Genomic DNA, 23,443 nt, shown 5'->3' on the forward strand with positions numbered 1-23,443 from the left:
TTCTCACACTCTGCGGCAAGAAAGTCACAAGCAGCACGGCCAAATGCATAGCAAACAGCCTGCACACACCTACCTGTTCAGCCAGGCTGTGACAAGAAAATGGAAGACTGGGGATACATAGAACCTAAGCAGAAAGTAAAGACCAGTTTTGGCATGCTGAAAGCAACCACTGGACTTTGGATACCCTTTGAGGGTTTTGATTGATGTCACTAATTACTACAAATGCCAATTATTTCACCTTACAATCCTTTCCCCAAGATCATCCAAGCAGTCAAACAGAATATATGAACAATGTTCAAGCCAGCACTAAGCCACAACCCCCTTCTCTGAAGGATCAGATCTCTGCTTTTCAAACTATAACACCCACCCATATTACATATCCAGTCCAAATAAATGTAAATATAATCCAAGCTGCATTCTGACACAATCAGAAAATCCCAATTTACCATTCACTCCCACCGAGAAATCCTAATGCAGGTATTGTTCCTTGGTCAGTTATATGTATCAAGGTTTAGCTGGTCTGGTTCAACACTCATTTCGAGATGGTAATCATTATTTGACCAATAAATAACACCTTAAGAACGAGAGCTTTTGAAAAACTTGCAATTTCATTCATTTTGGTTTACAATTCAACAGAAAACTAGAATAGCTATCAATTTACAAGTTGAAAGGTTCCTCCTTGAATCTACCATCTGACCTACCACACCTGGCTGAACAAGAGTTAATATCTTTACTTAAGAGTTATTTTAAAAACTGCCATTTTAAAAAAAATAAATGCACATCAGGTTCATTAGTGAAGTTAAAAATTATTCAAGCCCAATTTATAATCATGAATTGTAACCAGATAAACATTTCTGAAACAAAGATAAAATACACAGTAAACAAACAGCAAAATAGAGAAATAGCTGAAAGATCAGTGGGCGCACAACATAAAAAAGAATCACAGAAATAACCAAAGCATGAATACTATGAGATAAATGCAGAAATGGGATTTTAAGCAACATTAAGTGACTTTGACTTTTAGCTCACTAAATCAGTGAAGCACCTCTTGCCTCCCACCTGCTAACTTTCCAATCCCATCAAGTCTGAATAGTTTTCCAAATGCAATGTGAAAAGACAAGGCAGTGCTTTAGATTTCCCCAAGGAGAGTCACCTTGAATTTAAAGACAATTTTACAAAAATTACAGTGCAGAAGCAGGCCTTTTGATCCAACTGACCTACGTTGGTGTTTATGTTTCACATGAGCCTCCTCCAACCCTACATCATCTAACCCAAATTGCATATTTTGTAAAATGCAAACTAAGAGTTTTAAGGAAAAGCCAGGGAGAATTTAAAGCCAAATACCAAACTTGATTCACATTTAATTACCCTTTAAATGTCAACAATCCAAAGCATCTAGGGTTTAAAATCAAAAATCTCTATAAAATTCATGGTGGTTTATAAAGATCCCATTCTCCCAGCCTATCCTGCATAGTTTCAGCATAGATCATTTCAAATTTCATAAGCACTACCCATACTCATTTATTGGAGCTAAAATAGAGGGTTAATGTCACAACATACAGCTGTTTATGCTGGTTGCTGTAAGAATAAACTAGAACATTCTAAATTCTGGTGAGGACAGAACAGAATTTGAATACTTGGTCTTCTGTATTATCATTACTGAAATATTTCTGATTAGCTTCAATACATGCCATTGCTAGAACAAATGTCTGTGCATCCAGACTGCTAACCAAGAATTGGCTTGGGATTATTCCTAAACCAATCTGCTTGAAACTGAAGGACTGCAGTCAGATAAGGAAGACAACAGTTGAAAAGCTTGCCTGTTTGAATGTACAATTATTATGCAGCTTGAAATCCTGGACCCTTCTTATCACTTCATAGATGCCTCAAGTAGCTTGAATTGTGCAAACTAGTTCTGCCTTGCTTGGTACTGTAATCAGCAACTGGAGCAATTGCAGAATTCTTGGATTTAATTCATTGGTCCAACTATTGATTTCATTCCTCTCATTTGTTTGTCTGTAATCAATGTTATATCAGCTGACAGTGTCATCAGATCTGGTGCTACATCTCAGTTCAAAGAGTTCAAGGCTGTATTCCACCGGCTTTCAAATTTTTTTTTCCTTCATACCTGGCACTTTGGTAAGTCTGAAATCTTGCCAGCTACAATATGAGCTACAATTCTGGAAGTCTGCTCTTGAACACTTATCACTGTTAGTCGTCATTATCTTGGGACATACCTAAAGCCTTTGATAGAGTGTGATACTGTGCACTTCTAAGCAACCAATTATAATCATTCCATCTCGCTGTCCCAGACATCTCCAAAGCCTTGGACAGGGTTTAGTATTTAACACTTCAATAAGTTTCAATAATAAGTGCCCACACCATAGCTTTGATCATATATACCTAGTTTCTCAAAGTACCGTCCTTTATTTAATGGTTCATCCGCTGCCTTTTCTAGTGACCCCTTAAGCATTTTCTCTCTCTCCTGTTGAGCTCCTTTTCAATATTAACAACCTCCGCCCATTATGACTCTCTTCATTATTTTACTGATAATTCCATTCTACATTCATCAACCTCAAGATCCCAAGCCCTCAGTAAACAGAACCTCTGGTCTTCATAGATTCATAGAATGATAGAAGCATTCTTTGATATCCTCCATACTCTTCAAAAGATCATAGAATCACAGTACAGAAGGCAGCCATGCAAACCATTGTGACTGTTCTGCCCCTTTGAAAGAGCAGTTGTGCTTTGTACCACACCTTTTTTAGTCTATAACCCTATAAATTCCTCATTCTCAAGCACCTGTCCAGCTCTCTTCTAAAATTACTTATGGAACCAGATGTTTACCATATCTTTTATCACCTGACTTTTTATAGGTTCACCTTTTGTCCTTTCTCACTAAAAAAATTCTTTGCCAAAATAGAATTCTTCCAATAAGAAAACTGCCTCCTAAAGGTTCTATTTCCTTTTCATGGTAAGTGCATCCTTTTCTCCTTTCAAATCTTGAATAGAACTATGTCCATTGTCCTAATCTGGAAAGCCAGTTGGTGAAGGATGATACTGGAGCCAATCTTTACTCAGCCTCACACTTAATGTTTCACACTGTAACTAAGTATACACCACCTAACTCAATCATATGTCTCTTTAAATGTGATCAAGTGAAACCCCAATTAATGCTCTCCACCTGCATATAATTAAACACAATTAATATTCATTTAACATCCATGACTAGAATGTGGCTCCCATATTCTGGAAGCTGCTTCTGGCAGCTGTCTTGCACTGCAGCACAAAAAAAGCTGCTGGATCTTTTATCCCTCACTCACTCATAGAATTTAAGTTACTTTCTGCAACCTTTTTCTGTAATTCTCCCTTTCAAAGCTAATACTAACATCTTACTTTCTTCTCTTCTTCCACCTAAACATCAATAAGATGTCCAACATGTCCTTCCTCCTTCATACACCCCCAATGTTGAAATCAAGACCGACACGTTGGCCTCCTCCATTTCTTGTCCTTTCCCACGAGCTCATAACAGAGCACAACTCTTATCTCCCACAGATTTCATTCCTCCTTACAATCTTTTAAAACTGAAGACTGGCATAATCTAGACACCACTTTGATTTACCTTATCTTATATTCTTTTCTAAAAGATAGAAACGAACAAACATGTACCCAACATGATTAAATGTTTAAACAAGCCCCTCCGCATGCTAATCATTGGAATTTTGCACTGTGCCAACCACAGCAAGATTGAGGCCACAGTTACCCAAGTAGTTTGTTTTCCAATCTCAGCTATGCATTTCTAGAGAGGCACTGAGCAGAGATCAAGCTCTTTCCTGAAGGAACAAGAAAAAACAAACAAAAAACTGAAGTAATCTCAAAATGCTCTCATCTCTTAGCAGCTGGTTCCAAAGTAGCATAAAGGAATACACTTTATAAGAGATGAGATTTAAACTTACTCTAGTCAGTAAGGCCTAGCAAATAAAAATGAATTTTTAAAATTTGAAAATAAATTAGCATCCTGAACTGAATGAGTATGCTGTTAAAGTGTCTGCCAGTAGAGTGCTTCTTAACTAGATCTTTCTATAGGAGCTGGTGCTGGCTACTCAGATAATGCAGCTCTTGGCAGTTTTCAACTGTCAAGTTGAGGTAAAGTCCTTGAGTTTTTAAGTTTGACTACATAACTGAAGATTTTGAATATTTAAAAATGTAGCCCTGCTTCAATTAAGAGACTATGCAGCAAGTTCCAACAGTCACAATTTTTTAAGACGGTGCTAGCATAGATTCCACAAAATTGACCACATATTGGGTGATTAGGATTTAGACACGGACTATATTTGGAGCACCCTCTTTGAAACCCATGTGAAGTGAAAATATTTTTTGGAAAATAAATTATGGTATTCATTTAAATAGTAGAAGTTTTAAACACACTGAATAGTTTCTGGAAACATTACCTTCCTGCTATTCAAGATTAAGCATTAATTACAACAGTGAGCAGCTGGGTGGAAAACAGCCACTAACCTCCAACCAGGTCATAGCTCAAAATCTTCACTGAACATTGGGATAGGGAGCCAAGCCATCCAGCAACATAAGAAACTAGTTATACCTTGGAATAAGGAAATTGTAATGCTCATAGTTCTATTTTAATAAAGAACATATGCATTTATTTGGCTACATTAATACTGCAAGAAAAACACAATGGGCTACAACACCACTACCAACTTTTCATTCCTCCTTCCCTCTTTATGATAAAGCTAAGCAGGCAACCCATTCCCAGGTCCTTGTTAATCCCTAATCACTCACTTTGGAGGCAGCGCTCAAAAATAGTCAGGTTTATTTTCATCCACAATTAGATTTTTTCCTCTTTTGCAACACACCGCATTAGTAGTTGAATACACTGAGCCAACTAGTCTATTGTTTTAAATTCTCGACGTTCAGCTAGGAAGTCCATCTGCATGGTTCCAAGTACAGCTCCTATATGTGGAACACAGGTTACAAGGCAGAAAAAGAAGAATTAAAATACCCCCACTTATTTACAAAGTGGCTGATTAATACAATCATAACCTGTGATGAAATGGCATGCATATTTATGCAAATACACCAGTACTGCCTCATTTATGTTCCTGGCTGCCTTCAGTGTGATGAGACATCCATCACATTAAGTCTGTTAGGAGGTGTGCATACGATATTTCAGTTTTATAATTAACTCTCAATATCAACTGTCTATTCAATGATGGGAAACACAACTTCAAAGCCATATGGTCTCCAATATACAATCCACTGCAATTTAAGACAATCTTCTCCCAGGGTTACCAATAGACCATGAAACAGAATGTCTAGAATAATTATTCTGTATTAGATGTGAATGCATCCTCTAGTACATTGGACAACCAGCCATAGGTGAACCACAGAATATACAGACTATTGGTGGGAATCACTGCAGTAATTATGTCCAAGCATTGAAAGGAATGGGGCAATCATGTTGAGGCAGAATGCAAAAGTCCTCAGTCTTTTGGAACCAATGTGTGCTTTAATCATTGCACTGCAAGGGCTGGAGGATTTTTAGGCCCCAGGACAATTCAGGTAGTTTTATTTGTTTGGAAGATTTAGGTTGAAAGAACTGAACATTGCCTCAGTAACTCCCACAGTGCTACATCATGCCTGACTTATTTTCAAAAGAGAGCTGGATTGGTAAAACAGCTTTGAAGTTATCTAGAGGCATGTTTTTGACCTATTAGAGGAACTAAAACATAATAAACCTTTCAGCAAGGGATGTAATGGAATAATTTACTATATATGCAAAACCATTATTTTCATGGGCACAGCAAGATGGTTGATATATAAACACTTCTCAAACTTAAAAACACCAGCTGGGTTAAAAGCATTACATACATCCCATACTATGGATAGTTGACTTGCAGAAATGAGACTGGTGCTGATCACACGAAATGGTTATCCAGTACGGGCAAAATTCACAGTATACTCCATTTTCTTCACTGCAGTGAGTGCAAGACATGTGGAGAGGGTCAGTTGACGCCCAGGGAGAATGAAGCTCGAGTTATAGTTGGGCCCAGAGGCCCTTGGCCACAGCACAGCTCTGATTGGGATCTGTCCCAGTCTGGAACAGATCCACTGCAGTTCAGTTGTATTTTCTGTTTTATTTTCATTGCTGCATTGGCAGCTTTTCCACCCTCCTTTTCCTTTCTTTTTAAGGTCTTTATTTTACATGGTTTTCCCCCCACCACTATTTACATATTCTTTTGAGCTATTCTAGATGTCAACAATTTTTCACAATTTTTTTTTTTGGAAGCATTTTCCCCCTATTAAGCAATGCATTAACTGCCTTGCTGTAGTTGCTGCATCTGCTGGTTCTCTCCCCATTTTTACTATTTCATCCCTAATTCCTTATCCTTCAGTCAGATGAAGAGTATGTCTCATAACCAGTTTTCTCTCTTTACTGATGCCGACCAATCAGCTGTGTATTTCCAGTGTTTGCTTTTCTCACAAGCTTGACCATTTTATTTGGATGGACATTCTGGTGAATTAAAGGGTCTCCCAGAAAATACTTGAACTATTTGAGCTTTTAGGTGAAAATGGAATTCAAAAGACAAAATTCAATTTGCAAAGAAACAGAATCAAAGAATCACCCTTTAGTTTTCATAGAAAACAAATGGATAAAAATCAACAATGGTGAGAACTCAGTCCCACATGATAAAGCCTGACAGTCACCATTGGCCAATGGCCCTAATTATCTATAGAAAGAACTCCAGGATATAATCCTCTGGACAGTGATAAGAATGCATGCAAGATAGACAGAATCCAATTCCATAAACCAATGGCATTGTCTGTGGAATAAAACAGAAAATGATGGAAATAATCAGCAGGTCAAGCAGCAACTAAGGAGAGTGAAACAGAGTTAACATTTTGGGTTGATGACCTCTCTTCAGAGTTCGTCAGATCTGCTGAATGCTTCCAGTATTTCCTGCTTTTGTTCAGTATTCCAGCATCTGCAGCATTTTTCCTCATGTATCAAAAATAGGTGCTTGCCACAAACAAGTGGCAAAAAACTTATTTGATAGGATTATCAGGGAACCCAAATGGCATGGAATACTGGATACCAAAATGCTGTATTTTCAATTGGCAGCGATGGAGGCTTGTTCTTTAGAATCTTCGGTATTGGGTTCCAAGTCTCAGCTGATCTGTGACAGATGGAATCAAGCCAAATGGAAGTAGATGAGGAAAGAAACCAGACCACATCAACATATTTCTCAGTGGTTTAGGTAGAGAAGACCTAGGAACAGATTACCTGGTTGCCCTCTTGCTTTAAGGAGGGGTAAAGATGAAGGGAATAAAATTGTTTTAAGTTTTCACACTGCTTTCTAGTGTTAATAGTATCAAAACTGGGGTGTAAAGATCTAGCACACACCCTTTCTCTTCCTCGCCATGTTCCTGACATAGAAGAATTATATCCAGACAAAGTGAGATTTATTTCTTTCCTTCTGATCCCTGAAAGTAGTCGATCAAAGTGGCACTAGCCTGCTTCAGAACTTACAACCACATTCAGAATCACTCTGTTCAGTTTTGAATATATTCCAGCACTTGTACTAGAGGCAGATAAGTTTTTCCATACACTGCTATCCTTGAAAAATTACAAACTACAGGAAAGCATCTCTGTTTAAGCATAAGGGTTTAACTAATTTGCACCTTAAAAAACAAGGTTGAGTTAAACTGCAACATGGATAGGAATTATCCCAAAAACACGATTAAGAAAACGGCCTTAAAAATAGCTGGGGGCAATTTAACATAAGACCATAAGATGTAGGAGCATGAGGAGGCCATTCGGCCCATTGAGTCTGCTTTGCCTTTCAACAAGATCATGCGTGATCTGATAATCCTTGACTCCACTTTCCTGCCTTGTCCCCATCAAAACATGAAAGTCAAGTGAGGCTCTAGCACTTCAATTAACCTTTAGTCACTTTCTCCCTTTTGCAAAAGAAATTTTAAAATCACACTAACAATAGATTCTTAGTCACAAATGACCAGATACCAGTCATTGTTGCCTGATCACAAGTACATAGCCAATCATGTATAGTAAGCAGAAAGAGAACAGATGGTGCAACAGTCACCGCTCTTAAATATTATGATACGATATATACTGCAGGGACATAAAGCAATAAACTGCCGCAGAAAATAAAGTGATTATACCACAGTACCTTCCATATGATCAGAATTACCCTCAGGGGGAAAATACCCCCACATTTTATGGTATAGCCTTGCCTTCGTAGCACTAAGCACTATGCCCTTTGACACTGCTGGTAAAACTACCAGAAGATTGGCTGTTGGCAGGAGGCAGAGAGTGGGGATAATGGGGTCCTTCTCAGGATGGCGGCCGGTGACTTGTGGAGTTCCACAGGGATCAGTGTTGGGACGACAACTTTTCAATTTATACATTAATGATCTAGATGAAGGAACTGAGGGCATCCTGGCTAAGTTTGCAGATGATACAAAGATAGGTGGAGGGATAGGTAGTATTGAGGAGGCAGGGAGGCTGCTGAAGGATTTGGACAGGTTAGGAGAATGGGCAAAGAAGTGGCAGATGGAATACAATGTGGGCATGTGTGAGGTCATGCACTTTGGTAGGAAGAATAGAGGCATAGACTATTTTTTAAATGGGGAGAGATTTCAGAAATCTGGAGTGCAAAGGGACTTGGGAGTCCTAGTCCAGGATTCTCTTAAGGTTAACTTGCAGGTTGAATCGCTAGTTAGGAAGGCAAATGCAATGTTGGCGTTTATTTATGAGGACTAGAATATAAAAGCAGGGATGTGCTGCTGAGGCTTTATAAGGCTCTGGTCAGACCACATTTAGAATATTGTGAGCAATTTTGGGCCCCGTATCTCAGGAAGGATGTGCTGGCCCTGGAGAGGGTCCAGAGGAGGTTCACGAGAATGATCCCAGGAATGAAAGGCTTAACATATGAGGAACGTTTGAGGATTCTGGGTCTATACTCGATGGAGTTTAGAAGGATGAGGGGGATCTGATTGAAACTTACAGAATACTGAAAGGCCTGGATGGAGGGGACATAGGGAAGATGTTTCCATTAGTAGGAGAGACTAGGACCCAAGGGCACAGCCTCAGAGTAAAGGGAAGACCTTTTAGAACAGAGATAAGGAGAAACTTCTTTAGCCAAAGAGTGGTGAATCTATGGAATTCATTGCCACAGAAGGCTATAGAGGCCAGGTCTTTGAGTGTATTTAAGACGAGATAGATAGGTTCTTGATTGGTAAGGGGATCAAAGGTACGGGGAGAAGGCGGGAAAATGGGATTCAGAAACTTATCAGCCATGATTGAATGGCAGAGTAGACTTGATGGACCGAATGGCCTAATTTCTGCTCTTATGTCTTATGGTCTAACTAGCTAAAAGAAACCTTCCACAAAAGAGCAGAGAGAACCTAATTTTAATTTAATCCTCTTGTAAAATATTGAGAAAGAGAGATGCCAGGGAGGGATTTATAAGACTACAATTCAATTTCGGGGGGCCAATGTCCATATAAACAGCTCAAGCTCTTTACTCTTATGGTTTATGATTTGATTACATCATTGCTGCCCAAAATCATAACTGGATCCCCTTCTAAGCTATACACATCAGTATATTCCCTGGCTATCTCTATATTGCTATATACTGACATTCTGTGCTGCAGGATTTATGGATGGGCTCTATTTTCAGGAATTTATTATTTTTTTGTCCCAAATTCAATTAATCTCCAGTTTTTCAGGGCCTTATCTCATCAATATTTTCAAGGAGATAGTTTGTCTTGCAGTGTGTTTTTTTGAGCAGATGACTAATTTCATATAAGGCAATGTAGACAATGTATTCTCTATGTAGGAATTATACAAAGAGTAAATATAGTTCTGACACAAGGGAGAGAATTTTTGTTAATGCCTTGCTTCAAAAAAGTTAAAACAGCCATCGTATGGGAAAGAGAAATTAAGTTGGTGAGCACGTGGAGAATGAGGGAGTCAATAGTTTCTGCAAAATATATAAAAATTTCTTACCAGCCATTTTACCATTATACCACCCACCCACAGAAACCAGAAACCTAAAATAAAACAGCCTGGTATTAAATTTTTTTCTAAAATGAGCGTCGAATGGCTTTGCCATTTTGTGTCTTAGTGGGTAGTCCTCTCTCCTCCAAGTCAGAAGGCTCAACTCCCACACTAGAGACTTGAGCACAAAAGTCAAGGGGCAACACCCCTGTGTGGTACTGACAGAGAGCTACATTATTGGAGGTGCTGTCTTTCAAATAAGAAATTAAACAAGACCCTGCCTGCCCTCTCAGGTGGATATAAAAGATCCCATGACACTATTTGAAAGAGTAGGGGAATTATCCCTGTTGTCCTGGCCAATATTTATCACCAGTCAACATTACAAAAACAGATTATCTGGTCATTACCACATTGCTGTTTAGGGGATTTTGCTGTGTGCAAATTGGCTGCTGTGTTTCCTCCAATGAAGTACTCAAAAGTACTTTCGCTCAGTTCTGTGGAAGGGTCACGAGGACTCGAAACGTCAACTCTTCTCTTCTCCACCGATGCTGCCAGACCTGCTGAGTTTTTCCAGGTAATTCTGTTTTTGTTTAAGTACTCAAAAGTACTTCACTAGCTGTAAAGCACTTTGAGATGTTAGGTGATCATGAAAGACACTATTTAAATGCAAGTCTTTCTTTACAATGTAACTGATCATCTCATTAACACTGGCAAGGGATTTTAGCCAATCAAATAAACAGAATCGGGGGAAGGATTACAAACATTGTTTCCTTATATATGATTCTAACAACAGCAATGCAAAAAGCCAAACTTGCACAATGGAAACACAATCAGGTAGGTGCGGTGTTAGCACAAGTACAATGCACACATACAACCGCAGCATAATTCTCAATATGGCCTGGTGCTAACCCAGATTTTGTTAAAGAAAATATAAAATGAAAGCTTTTCCTCTCCAAGGCCTTCTCTCTCCCTGCATTCTTTGTCATTAAGCAATGTGCAACCTATACAAAGGCTTGAGATCCAGGCTGGAAATTCCTGATTTTAAACCAGTTTTGTCCCTTGGGTGTAACCTCAGAAACAGCAAAGGATAAGAGATAACTACCAAGAACGGAAAATGACTCTCCTTGACAGTATTTGCACTGTCCCCAGGTCGGTGGCAGGAAAGCAACATGGTAAGCAAGCCATTCCTGCTCTCAAACCATTGACACCGTCTGCTTGACCCTCAAACAAGGTAAATGTGACCACCTAGAAATTATCCCAGAGGCACATACACAATATACATGGATAAAATCAACACACTCCTTCCTTCCACTATAACAGATAGATGCAAAGCAAACTCTTAATTAGCTTGCTGAGAGTTGATTAGTGTTTTAATGGATGATCTAGTGCTGGAGACCAGTGAGGTCTGCAAAGGGTTTCAATGACCTCATGCATATTTTAGCTTACATATAAGTTATGAGCCAGGATATAGCATTTTTAAAAATCTGCCCAAGCTATGAGTAGCATTAAATTCGACAAGAAGTCATCATATGGTAATGCCTCAAAAACATTTTAACATGTCAGCTTACCATTTCTTACATCAGATGTAGGTTAACATTCAGAATCCTCACATCATGTGACAATTTCGGTGGGTTAAAAGGATGCAGCAAAGAGTCAACGTATTTCTTCATAGAAAAGGGAATGAGTAAACAAACCAATGAGATTGCAGGGAAAATTACCCTTCCATTCCTGGGAGTCTACAAGAAGATTGAAATATCAAGATAATTGCTAAGAGTAGGTAAAATAAAGTATTCCAATTTTTAGATGCACTGACTATCAATGTTCTTTAGTGCTGTACACAGCTTGTGGGTTCACCCTCGCTTCTGAAGGAGGAACTTGCAATGAATGCAAGAACCATTCAGCAAGGAATGCTGAACTGCTGTAAGACAAAGGTTCCACGGGAATAACAAATTCCAAGCAGTGATCATCACTAATAAGAGCATCTAACCACCTCACCTTACCATTCAATGAATGGTATTACCATTGTCAAATCCCCTATCATCAACAGCCTGGGGTTTACCATTGACCAGAAAACTTAACTAGACCAGGCACACAAATACTGTGGCTACAATAGCAGGTCAGAGGCTCGGTATTATGCAGCCAAGTGACTCATCTCCCGATGCCCCAAAGCCTGTCCACCATTTACAAGGCAGAAGTCAGGAGTGTGATGGAATACTCTCCAATTGCCTGGATGAGCGCAGCTCAATACATTCATCACCATCCAGGTGAAAGCTTGACCAGTACCACCATCTTAAACATTTACTCCCTCCACCTCCAACAGCAGTTTATACCATCCACAAGACACACTGCAGCAACTCACTAAAGCTTCTCGTACAGCATCTTTCAAACCCACAAACTCCACCAACTCAAAGAACAAGAGCAACAAGCACATGGGAACATCATCATTTTTAATTTGCAAAAATATTGCTTTTCCTTTATCTTCTGAATCAATATCCTCAAACTCCATACCCAGCAGCACTGTGGGAGTACATTCACTGCACCGAATGTGGTTCAAGAGAGCAGCTCACCACCACCCTCCCAAGGGTAATTAGGAATGGCAAGAAATTGTGGCCTAGCCAGTGATGCCCACATCCTGTGTATGAAGTAAAAGGAAATGAGAAACAAAAAGCAATAAAAACAAAACAGCGAGGGGGAGGAAAAGATACAGTATCTCTCCCAAGTATTTTTCCAAGTATCCAATTTTCTGTGCAATCCTGGTTAAAGAAATACCTTCAACAGAAAACAGCACTTCAAGCTCCAGTTGTCCTCTATCTGGTTGAGCAATACATCACACCGTCATAATGACTGACAAAGATGCATGCACACGGCTGAAAACTGACGTGGTCACAGATGGCAAACGTTGAGATCCTCCCATTGGTAGCTAATTGCATCGGGAAGTATTGACTTTGGCAGTGCAAACAGCTTCAAGTTGGCTACTTTCCACTAGTCAATTAAACAAAATACGGACAACATTTCTGGTTGGCTTGCGCTTCTCTTGATCTTTTAGCCAAGAGACCTTAATCCATTAGTCAGATGGGTGCAAGTAGTCATCCTTCATTTTGATGCATTTTTGCTGGCACTGCAGTCAAATTCAGACAGCAAAGCACTGCAAACATCAGCTGCTATCCCATTTCCAAGAGGCTTCGCCTTTACCCAGATTCAGGCAGTTTCCAGCAGACAAGAGACATGGGACTGATGTTTCAGTGGAATGCTGTCTAATCTGGAATATGTCAGTAGTAACTACATGCTGCAGAGCAGAGATAATTAAACAAGCCATGCCTGAAAACTCACTTATAGATATTCCAATATGTAGAACTCCTTGAGAAAACAAGCTCCGAGTGCATGTTCCATTTATCCTGCCCTCTCCCTCCACTCTTCAATACAGCGGAAGGGGAGCTTAAGAAGATAGAGTGCAGCAGACAGGCTGTGAAGGAGGAATACAATCATACAACTCCCCACTTTAAACCCTAATCAATACAGAGTTAGTGGGAAGCACCATAAATGGCCTCAATTGGGCGAAGGAAGAAGGAAGCCAGAATTCCCACTCCCTCGCTATCCAGTGAACTTCATTGAAAACTGGATTTTATGAAAAAAAAGTGATTGTCAAGAGTGGACAAATCTGGGCTGGGCCATGAAGCCCCTAACTATGAGTAGATTGTGCAATTCATGTAGGACCAGAAGGACCACCAGCACCAGTAAAATTGAACATAGGTCACCACCCTTAAGGGAGGAAAAAACTGCATGCAGGACAGCAAATACATCTGAAATATTATTAACTGGCTGCACTAAATCATGCTCTATTCCTTGAGATACCAAAGTCGGTGCATAGAATATTCTTTGGAGTGGAGCATTCAGTAGACCACATGGATGTGACAAGGACTTCACACTGTCAGACTAAGGTCAATGAAGGAAAAACAAAACGAAGCTTTGACTGTCAGAAGTCACCAAAAAAGTGCAAAAGTTGCCTCTTATTTCAATTTTATACACTTCACCGAACTTCATTTGGGCGAGAGACAGAGGTGGTTTTCAGTTTCAGTTCCAGGCAAAAGACAAGCAAAAACCAGAGCCATTACATAAGTGAGTCTTCACAGGCCTGGCAACAGTTTCCTGGTTAACAGCGCATCTTGCAAAGCCAAGTAGCCAACCTGCACTTTTCCCCTCCCTGCCAATATGAATGCTGACAACTGATCTCACTCAACAAGAATGACATTTGTTACAGCAACAATGGCACTGCTACACTGCAGAGCAGGAGCTGAAAGATCACGTCAAACCAAGTATACAATGAGAGAATCATAGCCACACAGACTAGCTATGAGATTAATCAATCACATTTCAGTCACTTCAAATTTGACAATGGTTAAGAGTTTATGCATTGACCAACCCAACTGCCAAAAACCACTTATGAAAATCGGCAATAAAATTTCTACCCGGTGAATAGATTTCCTAAGCCCTCCTTCCCTGGCCTCCCTATCCGAGATGACTGATAGATTTAGGTCAATGAACTTTAAGGATCTAGCTGGAATTGATCCACTTTGTCATACCATTTAAGTGAACTGGAAATAGTTTTGGCTGTTAAACATGTTGCTGTTGGTAAATTCAGCTCGAGTTTCCTTAAATTGTTTGGTCCGGGGACATATATAATTGATGGACTTAAAAATAAACAAGTTACACTGGTTCCTGACAAACAATTTGAGGAAACTTAGAAAAACAAAAGCAAAGGGGGAAATAGCACAACATGTGGATAAGGCCACCTCACATTCTGTTCTATTGAAGCCGGCTAGTGAATGGAGTCTTCATTCAAAATCTTAAGCTTCTCATTTGGACCTACACTCCTTTTTGCAATCACTGTGGCTCCTTGCTGGAGCAGCAAACTGCATTTGTCTTCAAAATGGCCACCTGATTTGATCCATAGTTACAGAAATCATGGAAACTTCAGAGTCCTTCACAATTAGGTGATGGGGTAGTGGTATTGTTGCTGGTCTGGTAATCCAGAGAGCCAGGGTAATGCCCTGGGGACCTGGGTTCGAATCCTGCCACAGCAGATGGGGGAATTTGAATTCAATCAAAAGTCTAATGACCATGAAACTATTGTCATAAAAACCCAAATAGTTCACTAATGTCCTTTAGGGAAGGAAATCTGCTGTCCTTACCTGATCTGGCCTACATGTGACTCCAGGTTGACTCTTAAATGCCCTCTGAACAAGTAATAAATGCTGGCACATCCCATGAATGAAAAAAAAATTGAGAGATGCCTGTTTACATCTGCAAAGTACAAGCAATAGGAAGCAAATACTCCCCAAACCTTCATCATCTACAGACCTCAAGGCAGGCTGTGCTCCTTTCGAGAAATAGAAAAATAAATCCAAGAATATTGCAAAACAGATTATTTATTCACAATTAAAAATGCTTTTAAGGAAAATGCTCAGAACCAAGATCAAAAGACCCTGTCCTCATAAAAGTCAGATTTAATTAATTCTATGATCCCACAAAGCTTAAGATGAATGGGAGTTAAGCCATTTCCCAAACCCATCTCATGACTTCGAGCAGCAAGCTGTTGTTGATAGTGTTGCTGATTTCATAAATTCATGGAAATTGTAGCAGTAATTCTGCATTTCTGAACTTAATCTAACCTCTCCTCCCTTCCACACCTGCAGACTATCTATCCGTCCGCACTATACTGGCAATGCCATTAGCTAATTTTGAAAAAGTGCTAACATTTAGCTAATGCAGCACTCTTTGTGGTCTCCAAACTAAGCCGTCTAATGGATTTTACAATGATGAACACAAGTACCAGCCCTAACATCTTAAAATGCAATTCCCAACCTCACTTAAATACTGCCATGAATGTTTCTTGAAGAGAAGGCAGAGATATTCAGGGTAGATGAAAATATTGGCAATAGGATAATCACTTTGGGCTTCTAGATTTAATAAAATTTAGCTGTCTTGAATCAATTGTCCAAATGTTAAGTATATTTATGGGGTTGGGGGAAAAAGTTGAATACTAAAAGAAGTGGAAAGGATGAACTTAGTAACAAAACTGAAAAAAGCTGCAATAATTAAAATTAAAAGATTCCCACTCAAATTGTTTAAATGTAGGGACTTGATCCATGGATTCAATGGAATATCATTCAAAAAGATGTTTTTTTTTTTTAATTGCTTCAGTTACTATATGTTTATATATAAAAAAACCAACCAGGGTTTTTCTGTCAAAAGATATGTATACTTCATCTGTAGCTCAACCAACAATGCTTGTTAATGCAGAGTCTGCCTTTAAAACATTCCAGTACATGGGGAAATCATTACTGTTATATACTCACAACCCATGACCAAGTTTCACTCCAGTTTATTGTGTTGGTCTGTCAGATCTCCAATTTTCACAACCTTCAAGAAGGTATTAAGACTAAGATTTCACTTACAATCTGACCACTAATAAAATTGAAATATATAAAAATTTTTAAAAGGTGCATTTTTATTAGTTCACTATTCGTATTCTGTCAGGGTTGAAGATACCACCAAAACTGAATTGCATAGAAACATGAAGAATGCTGTATTATAAATTAGAATTGTGTCTATATGGATAACCACCACGCACTTCTGAGACCCTCCCCTACCACCACAAATCCCAACTACCTGCTCCCACCTCTAGATATGGGAATCCTCAGTTAATTCCAGGCAGTTTAGGCCATGTCAGAATTTAACTCCACTATAAAGAAAAGTTTATATTCCCATCCTTTCCCCAACAGAAGATATTTGCAGCTGATAAATGTCAGCTGTTCTTATGGGAGGTGTAGCCTCCCAGTTCTAACCCGTGCAATTACAGAATTCCCCCATCTACAGCTTTCAGTTCCTTAACTTTGAGAAGGAGTCTCCAGATTCTCATTTTTTCCTCTACACATCACAGAACTTCTTGCTAAAATTCTACAGTTTATAGGGTGGAGGCAAAGTCTCAAGAAGAAATCTGCTCATGACAGAACTCAACATTTTTCAATTTTATAGCCTAATACATCACCGACTTCCTCATACTACAGCCCCTCTTAGCTTAAGACCTCATCACTCTATAGCTGAGGAGGAAAGAAATAGTGTACTATTGGTGCAGAAGCCAAGAACCTCCAACTGCATTAAGTTATATTTTTTAAACCCCAAATACACTTTCCAAAAGTTATAGATCTTTGAGTGAGGGGGGGGGAGATGGGGAGGGGAGAGGGGGACGGTGGGGTGGGGTGGGGGAGGGGGACGGTGGGGTGGGGGAGGGGAGGCAGACGGTGGGGAGGGAGAGGGAGAGGGAGAGGGGATAGGGGACGGTGGGGTGGGGGAGGGGAGAGGGGGACGGTGGGGTGGGGGAGGGGAGAGGGGGACGGTGAGGTGGGGGAGGGGGAGGGGAGAGGGGGACGGTGGGGTGGGGGAGGGGGAGGGGAGAGGGGGACGGTGGGGTGGGGGAGGGGGAGGGGAGAGGGGGACGGTGGGGTGGGGAGGGGGAGAAGGACTGTGGGGAGGGGAGGGGGAGAAGGACTGTGGGGAGGGGGGCGGTGGGGGAGGGGAGGGGAGGTGGGGGTGGTGGGGGAGGGGAGAGGGGGACGGTGGGGAGGGGAGAGGGAGGGTGGGGAGGGGGAGAGGGAGGGTGGGGAGGGGGAGAGGGAGGGTGGGGAGGGGGAGAGGGAGGGTGGGGAGGGGGAGAGGGAGGGTGGGGAGGGGGAGAGGGAGGGTGGGGAGGGGGAGAGGGAGGGTGGGGAGGGGGAGGGGAGGCAGACGGTGGGGAGGGAGAGGGGGAGGGGATAGGGGAGGGGGAGGGGAGAGGGGGACGGTGGGGTGGGGGGAGGGGAGAGGGGGACGGTGGGGTGGGGGGAGGGGAGAGGGGGACGGTGGGGTGGGGGGAGGGGAGAGGGGGACGGTGGGGTGGGGGGAGGGGAGAGGGGGACGGTGGGGTGGGGGGAGGGGAGAGGGGGACGGTGGGGTGGGGGGAGGGGAGAGGGGGACGGTGGGGTGGGGGGAGGGGAGAGGGGGACGGTGGGGTGGGGGGAGGGGAGAGGGGGACGGTGGGGTGGGGGGAGGGGAGAGGGGGACGGTGGGGTGGGGGGAGGGGAGAGGGGGACGGTGGGGTGGGGGGAGGGGAGAGGGGGACGGTGGGGTGGGGGAGGGGAGAGGGGGACGGTGGGGTGGGGGGAGGGGAGAGGGGGACGGTGGGGTGGGGGGAGGGGAGAGGGGGACGGTGGGGTGGGGGGAGGGGAGAGGGGGACGGTGGGGTGGGGGGAGGGGAGAGGGGGACGGTGGGGTGGGGGGAGGGGAGAGGGGGACGGTGGGGTGGGGGGAGGGGAGAGGGGGACGGTGGGGTGGGGGGAGGGGAGAGGGGGACGGTGGGGTGGGGGGAGGGGAGAGGGGGACGGTGGGGTGGGGGGAGGGGAGAGGGGGACGGTGGGGTGGGGGGAGGGGAGAGGGGGACGGTGGGGTGGGGGGAGGGGAGAGGGGGACGGTGGGGTGGGGGGAGGGGAGAGGGGGACGGTGTGGGTTGGGGAGAGGAGAGGGGGACGGTGGGGTTGGGGGGGGGGAGAGGATGACGGTGGGGTTGGGGGGGAGGGGAGAGGATGAAGGTGGGGGAGGGGGGGAGGGGAGAGGGAGACGGTGGGGAGGAGGGGGACGGTGGGGGGGAGGGGGACGGTGGGGGGGAGGGGGACGGTGGGGGGGAGGGGGACGGTGGGGGGGAGGGGGACGGTGGGGGGGAGGGGGACGGTGGGGGGGAGGGGGGGGGAGGGGGGGGAGGGGGAGGAGGGGGAGGAGGGGGAGGAGGGGGAGGGCGGGGGAGGGGGAGGGGGAGGGGGGGGGAGGGGGAGGGGGGGGGAGGGGGAGGGCGGGGGAGGGGGAGGGCGGGGGAGGGGGAGGGCGGGGGAGGGGGAGGGCGGGGGAGGGGGAGGGCGGGGGAGGGGGAGGGCGGGGGAGGGGGACGGCGGGGAGAGGGACGGCGGGGGAGGGGGAGGAGGGGAGAGGGAGACGGCGGGGGAGGGGGAGGAGGGGAGAGGGAGACGGCGGGGGAGGGGGAGGAGGGGAGAGGGAGACGGCGGGGGAGCGGGAGGAGGGGAGAGGGAGACGGCGGGGGAGCGGGAGGAGGGGAGAGGGAGACGGCGGGGGAGCGGGAGGAGGGGAGAGGGAGACGGCGGGGGAGGGGGAGGAGGGGAGAGGGAGACGGCGGGGGAGGGGGAGGAAGGGAGAGGGAGACGGCGGGGGAGGGGGAGGAAGGGAGAGGGAGACGGCGGGGGAGGGGGAGGAGGGGAGAGGGAGACGGCGGGGGAGGGGGAGGAGGGGAGAGGGAGACGGCGGGGGAGGGGGAGGAGGGGAGAGGGAGACGGCGGGGGAGGGGGAGGAAGGGAGAGGGAGACGGCGGGGGAGGGGGAGGAGGGGAGAGGGAGACGGCGGGGGAGGGGGAGGAGGGGAGAGGGAGACGGTGGGGGAGGGGGAGGAGGGGAGAGAGACGGTGGGGGAGGGGGAGGGAGACGGTGGGGGAGGGGGAGGAGGGGAGAGGGAGACGGTGGGGGAGGGGGAGGAGGGGAGAGGGAGACGGTGGGGGAGGGGGAGGAGGGGAGAGGGAGACGGGTGGGGACAAGGGGAGAGGGAATTGGGGCGGGAGGAGGGGAGAGGGAGACTGGGAGTGGGCGGGAGGGGAGATGGTGTGGAGACGGGGGGGATGGGCAGGAGGGGAGATGGGGGGGGAGATGGAGGGGAAGGGCAGGAGGATGGCGGTGAGAGAGAGAGAGCAGGAGGATGGGGAGAGAGAGAGAGAGAGAGAGAGAGAGTGGGGGGGGGATGGGGAGAAGGTGGGGGGATGGGGATGGGGGAGAAGGTGAGGGGGAGAGAAGGTGGGGGGTTGGTGGGGGAGGGGGGAGAAGGTGGGAGGGGGAAGGGGTTAGAGATATTGGGGAGGGGGATGGGGGGGGAGAGGTGTTGGGGAGGGGGAAGGTGGGGGAGAGGGGAGAGATATATTGTGGGGAGATATTGAGGGAGGGGGAGGGGGGAGATACTGGGGGTGGGGGAGGGGAGAGATGTTGGGGGAGGGGGAGATCTTGGGGTTGGAGGGAGGGGGAGAGGGAAAGATGTTGGGGGAGAGATGTTGGGGGAGGGGGAGATCTTGGGGTTGGAGGGAGAGGGAAGGGGTAGAGATGTTGGGGGAGAGATGTTGGGGGAGGGGGAGGGGGAGAGATGTTGGGGGAGGGGGAGGGGGAGAGATGTTGGGGGAGAGATGTTGGGGGAGGGGGAGATCTTGGGGTTGGAGGGAGAGGGAAGGGGTAGAGATGTTGGGGGAGGGGGAAAGATGTTGGGGTAGAGATGTTGGGGGAGGGGGAGGGGGGAAAGATGTTGGGGGAGAGATGTTGGGGGAGGGGGAGGGGGAGAGATGTTGGGGGAGGGGGAGGGGGAAAGATGTTGGGGGAGAGATGTTGGGGGAGGGGGAGGGGGGAGAGATGTTGGGGGAGAGATGTTGGGGGAGGGGGAGATCTTGGGGTTGGAGGGAGAGGGAAGGGGTAGAGATGTTGGGGGAGGGGGAAGGGGAGGGGGAGGGGGGAGAATATTAAATAGATGTATTTAAATAAAAGATTAACGAGCTCTAATGCGACCCAGCTCCAGGTGCGGCGGCCTTACCCGTATCTCATTCCTCCTGACCTCCAGGTCGCAGATGCTGTGGCCGTGGTGGCTGCCCATGTAGTAACAGTAGCGGCACACGGCCACCTGGTCCGTCTCGCAGTGCAGCAGCCGGTAGGCGTCATGCTGGGCGCAGCTCCAGGCCCGCGCGTCCCCGGCCTCGATTAGCAAGTGGCTGCCGCTGACCGAGGCGGCCTGCAGGTGGGCGCCGACGTGGGCCTGGCAGCAGCCGGTGTCGCAGCGGAGGCAGACCTTCTGGGCGGGCGAGTTGCGGCAGTAGCGGCAGCAGAGCGGGCTGTAGGCCGCGGCCGCGGCCGCGGCGGCCGAGTTGCCGTTGTTACCGACGGAAGAGGAGGAGGAGGAGGAGGAGGAGGAGGAGGAGGCGGCGGCGGCGGCCGAAGATGATGATGATGATGATGATGATGAAGCGGCGGCGGCGGCTGCGGCTGCGGCGGCGGCGGCGGCGGCCACGGCGGCGGCGTCGGCCGTGAAGGAGTTGAATTTCTCCACGATGTTGCTGAGCTTGAGGTTCTTCTCCAGGGCCGGCTTCTGCGGGTAGACGTTGTTGCACTCGGGGCAGCGGCTCACCGACTCCTTGCCCCAGGCCTCGCCGATGCAAGCCCGGCAGAAGTTGTGCTTGCACGGCAGCTGCACCGGCTCCACGAAGACCTGCAGGCAGATGGGGCACAGAAGTTCCTCCTCGAAGCAGCTCTTCCAGTTTTCAGCCATCTTGGATAAAAGTCGTTATTTTCAAAAAAAAAAAAATTTAAAAAAAAAAACAACCACCACCACCAACGGCCAAACTCCTCTCTCGAGCTTCTTCCTCTGCCGCCCGCCGCCGCCACCGCCGCCGCCGCCCCCACCGCCGCCAGCGCCAGCACCTTTTTTTTTATCTTTTTCAACGAATATCAAGGTGAGGTTTTCCTCATTTAAAAAGACGAGTGGACCAAATTTTAAATAATAAGTCTACAGCAGCCAATCCTCCCCTCTCTTTCTCTAGCTCTATCTCCCTTTCTCTATCCCTCCCTTTCTTCTTCACAGCCCTCAACTGTCTGACTTCTTCACTGCCATCCAGCTCATAAAAGCCTCTCGCTTCTTTTTTTTTTTCTCTCTCCCTCTCGTCCAAAAAGAGATTTAAAAGGGAAATTCCAATTTTCTTGGCATCATTCGATTGCAAAATCCTTTGGAGAAAAAGGAGAGAGAGAGAGAGAGAGAGAGAGAGAAAGGGAAAGGGGGGAAAAAAAAAGGCAGCGCCAGAAGGAAAAATGTTCTTTAGGTTTTCAAATCCACTCGTTTACAGCCATCGTCACCGAGTCTCTCTCTCTCTATCTATCTATATATATATATATATATATATTTTAAAACTAGGTGCTCGTTTTATTTTTTTCTCCCCGCCTTTCTCTCTCTTCTCTCCTCCTCCTCCTCAAGGATTTTAAATCATTTATATTTATGGCACATTTCTTTCTTCTTCTCTCTTTCCCACCACCACCACCACCTCCTCCTCCTCCTCCTCCTCCACCTTCTACCTTTTCAGCTCTTTTTTTTTTTCCGCAGACGAACACCACCCTCTTCTGTCAACTCCAAACTATTCGACTCTCCTCCCTCTTTCCCCCCCCCGCCCCCCGCCCCCAACAAGTCCTTAGATAAATCTAAATAAAAAGGCTCAGAAGAGGCGAAAATCCAATCTGCTGCTCGCTTTCCTCACCATGAAATCCAAATCTGACACACACACACACACACACACACAAATCAGTTTGCAGCCATCTTGCTTTCTTCTTGTCTGTTATTTTTTCTTCTCCACCTTCGTATTTTAAAAGTGTGCATTTATGTTGAAAGGTCTCCTTTTACAGACGCGCGTATATATCTTTTTTTTTTAAAAAAAAAACACATGCACAAAATCAGCTATAAGGCATTGATCTTTCAGTAATGGACCACAGGCTTCCTCAAGCATACGCAGGCAGAGGTGTAGGGAGGAGGATATGGGGGGGGGGAAAAACCCCCACCGGTCTGCTCTTATCATCAGAATAAATATACAAGGCACTGCCCAAACGGAGTTTGGCTCTTCCCCCTTCCCCTCCCCTTTTTCGTTCATCATGTGATAATTCACTTATATATATATATATACACACACACACACACACACACACAGTAGGAAAAGCCGTGTGCAATTAAGTAGGAAATGCCTGGCAAAAAGTTGATTTTTTAAAAAAAAAATAGTTTTAAAATCAATTTTGTCATAAGATTGGTAAAGTAATACATTGGTGCTTTTAAATTATTCATGTTTTTTTTTAAAAAAAACGCCTAATTCCTAACAAATTCCAATTTGAATCATTGTCAGGATTATTAAATGTACAACGTGCATTTTTAAACTGACGTTTTTCTTCCAAAAACGGGATATCTGTTCCATAATTATTTTGCACCTTACTTGAACTAGTGCATGTGTACATTGTATGTTTAATTGCATGTTTAGTGGTCCGTTTGAGAATGGAGAATTGAATTGTACGTATGTTTTTAAAATATTTTTGTAATATTTCACCAAGCTTGCCTCTTAAGAAATCCCAGGAAGATTTTTAAAAATCTCATTGAAGATATTTAATACTATTGTTAATAAATGTTCTTAAATTGAAATGGAGCTACTATCCCAATAGTGTAACTGTATGCAGAAGTCTGTCGGAAAGGCTAATGGTATCTGTGGGACCCACCACAGTCAGTGTGAAGGAGGACAGCCTCGCCATTCCC

At 45.2% G+C, this 23,443-nt stretch overlaps 1 protein-coding gene across 1 annotated transcript in view; it reads right to left on the reverse strand.

The window, feature by feature from the left end:
• trim8b (tripartite motif containing 8b) overlaps positions 1-21,542 on the reverse strand; it is an 87,911-nt gene extending 66,369 nt beyond the window's left edge. Inside the window, exon 1 of the mRNA XM_041209535.1 lies at positions 20,705-21,542. Coding sequence (XP_041065469.1) covers positions 20,705-21,433 — 729 coding nt within the window. The 5' untranslated portion in view covers positions 21,434-21,542. The remainder of the gene's footprint in view (positions 1-20,704) is intronic.
• Between the last annotated feature and the right edge of the window lie 1,901 nt (positions 21,543-23,443).

The sequence above is a fragment of the Carcharodon carcharias genome, chromosome 17 (assembly GCF_017639515.1).
Source record: "Carcharodon carcharias isolate sCarCar2 chromosome 17, sCarCar2.pri, whole genome shotgun sequence".
In the NCBI taxonomy this organism is placed as follows: Eukaryota; Metazoa; Chordata; class Chondrichthyes; order Lamniformes; family Lamnidae; genus Carcharodon; species Carcharodon carcharias.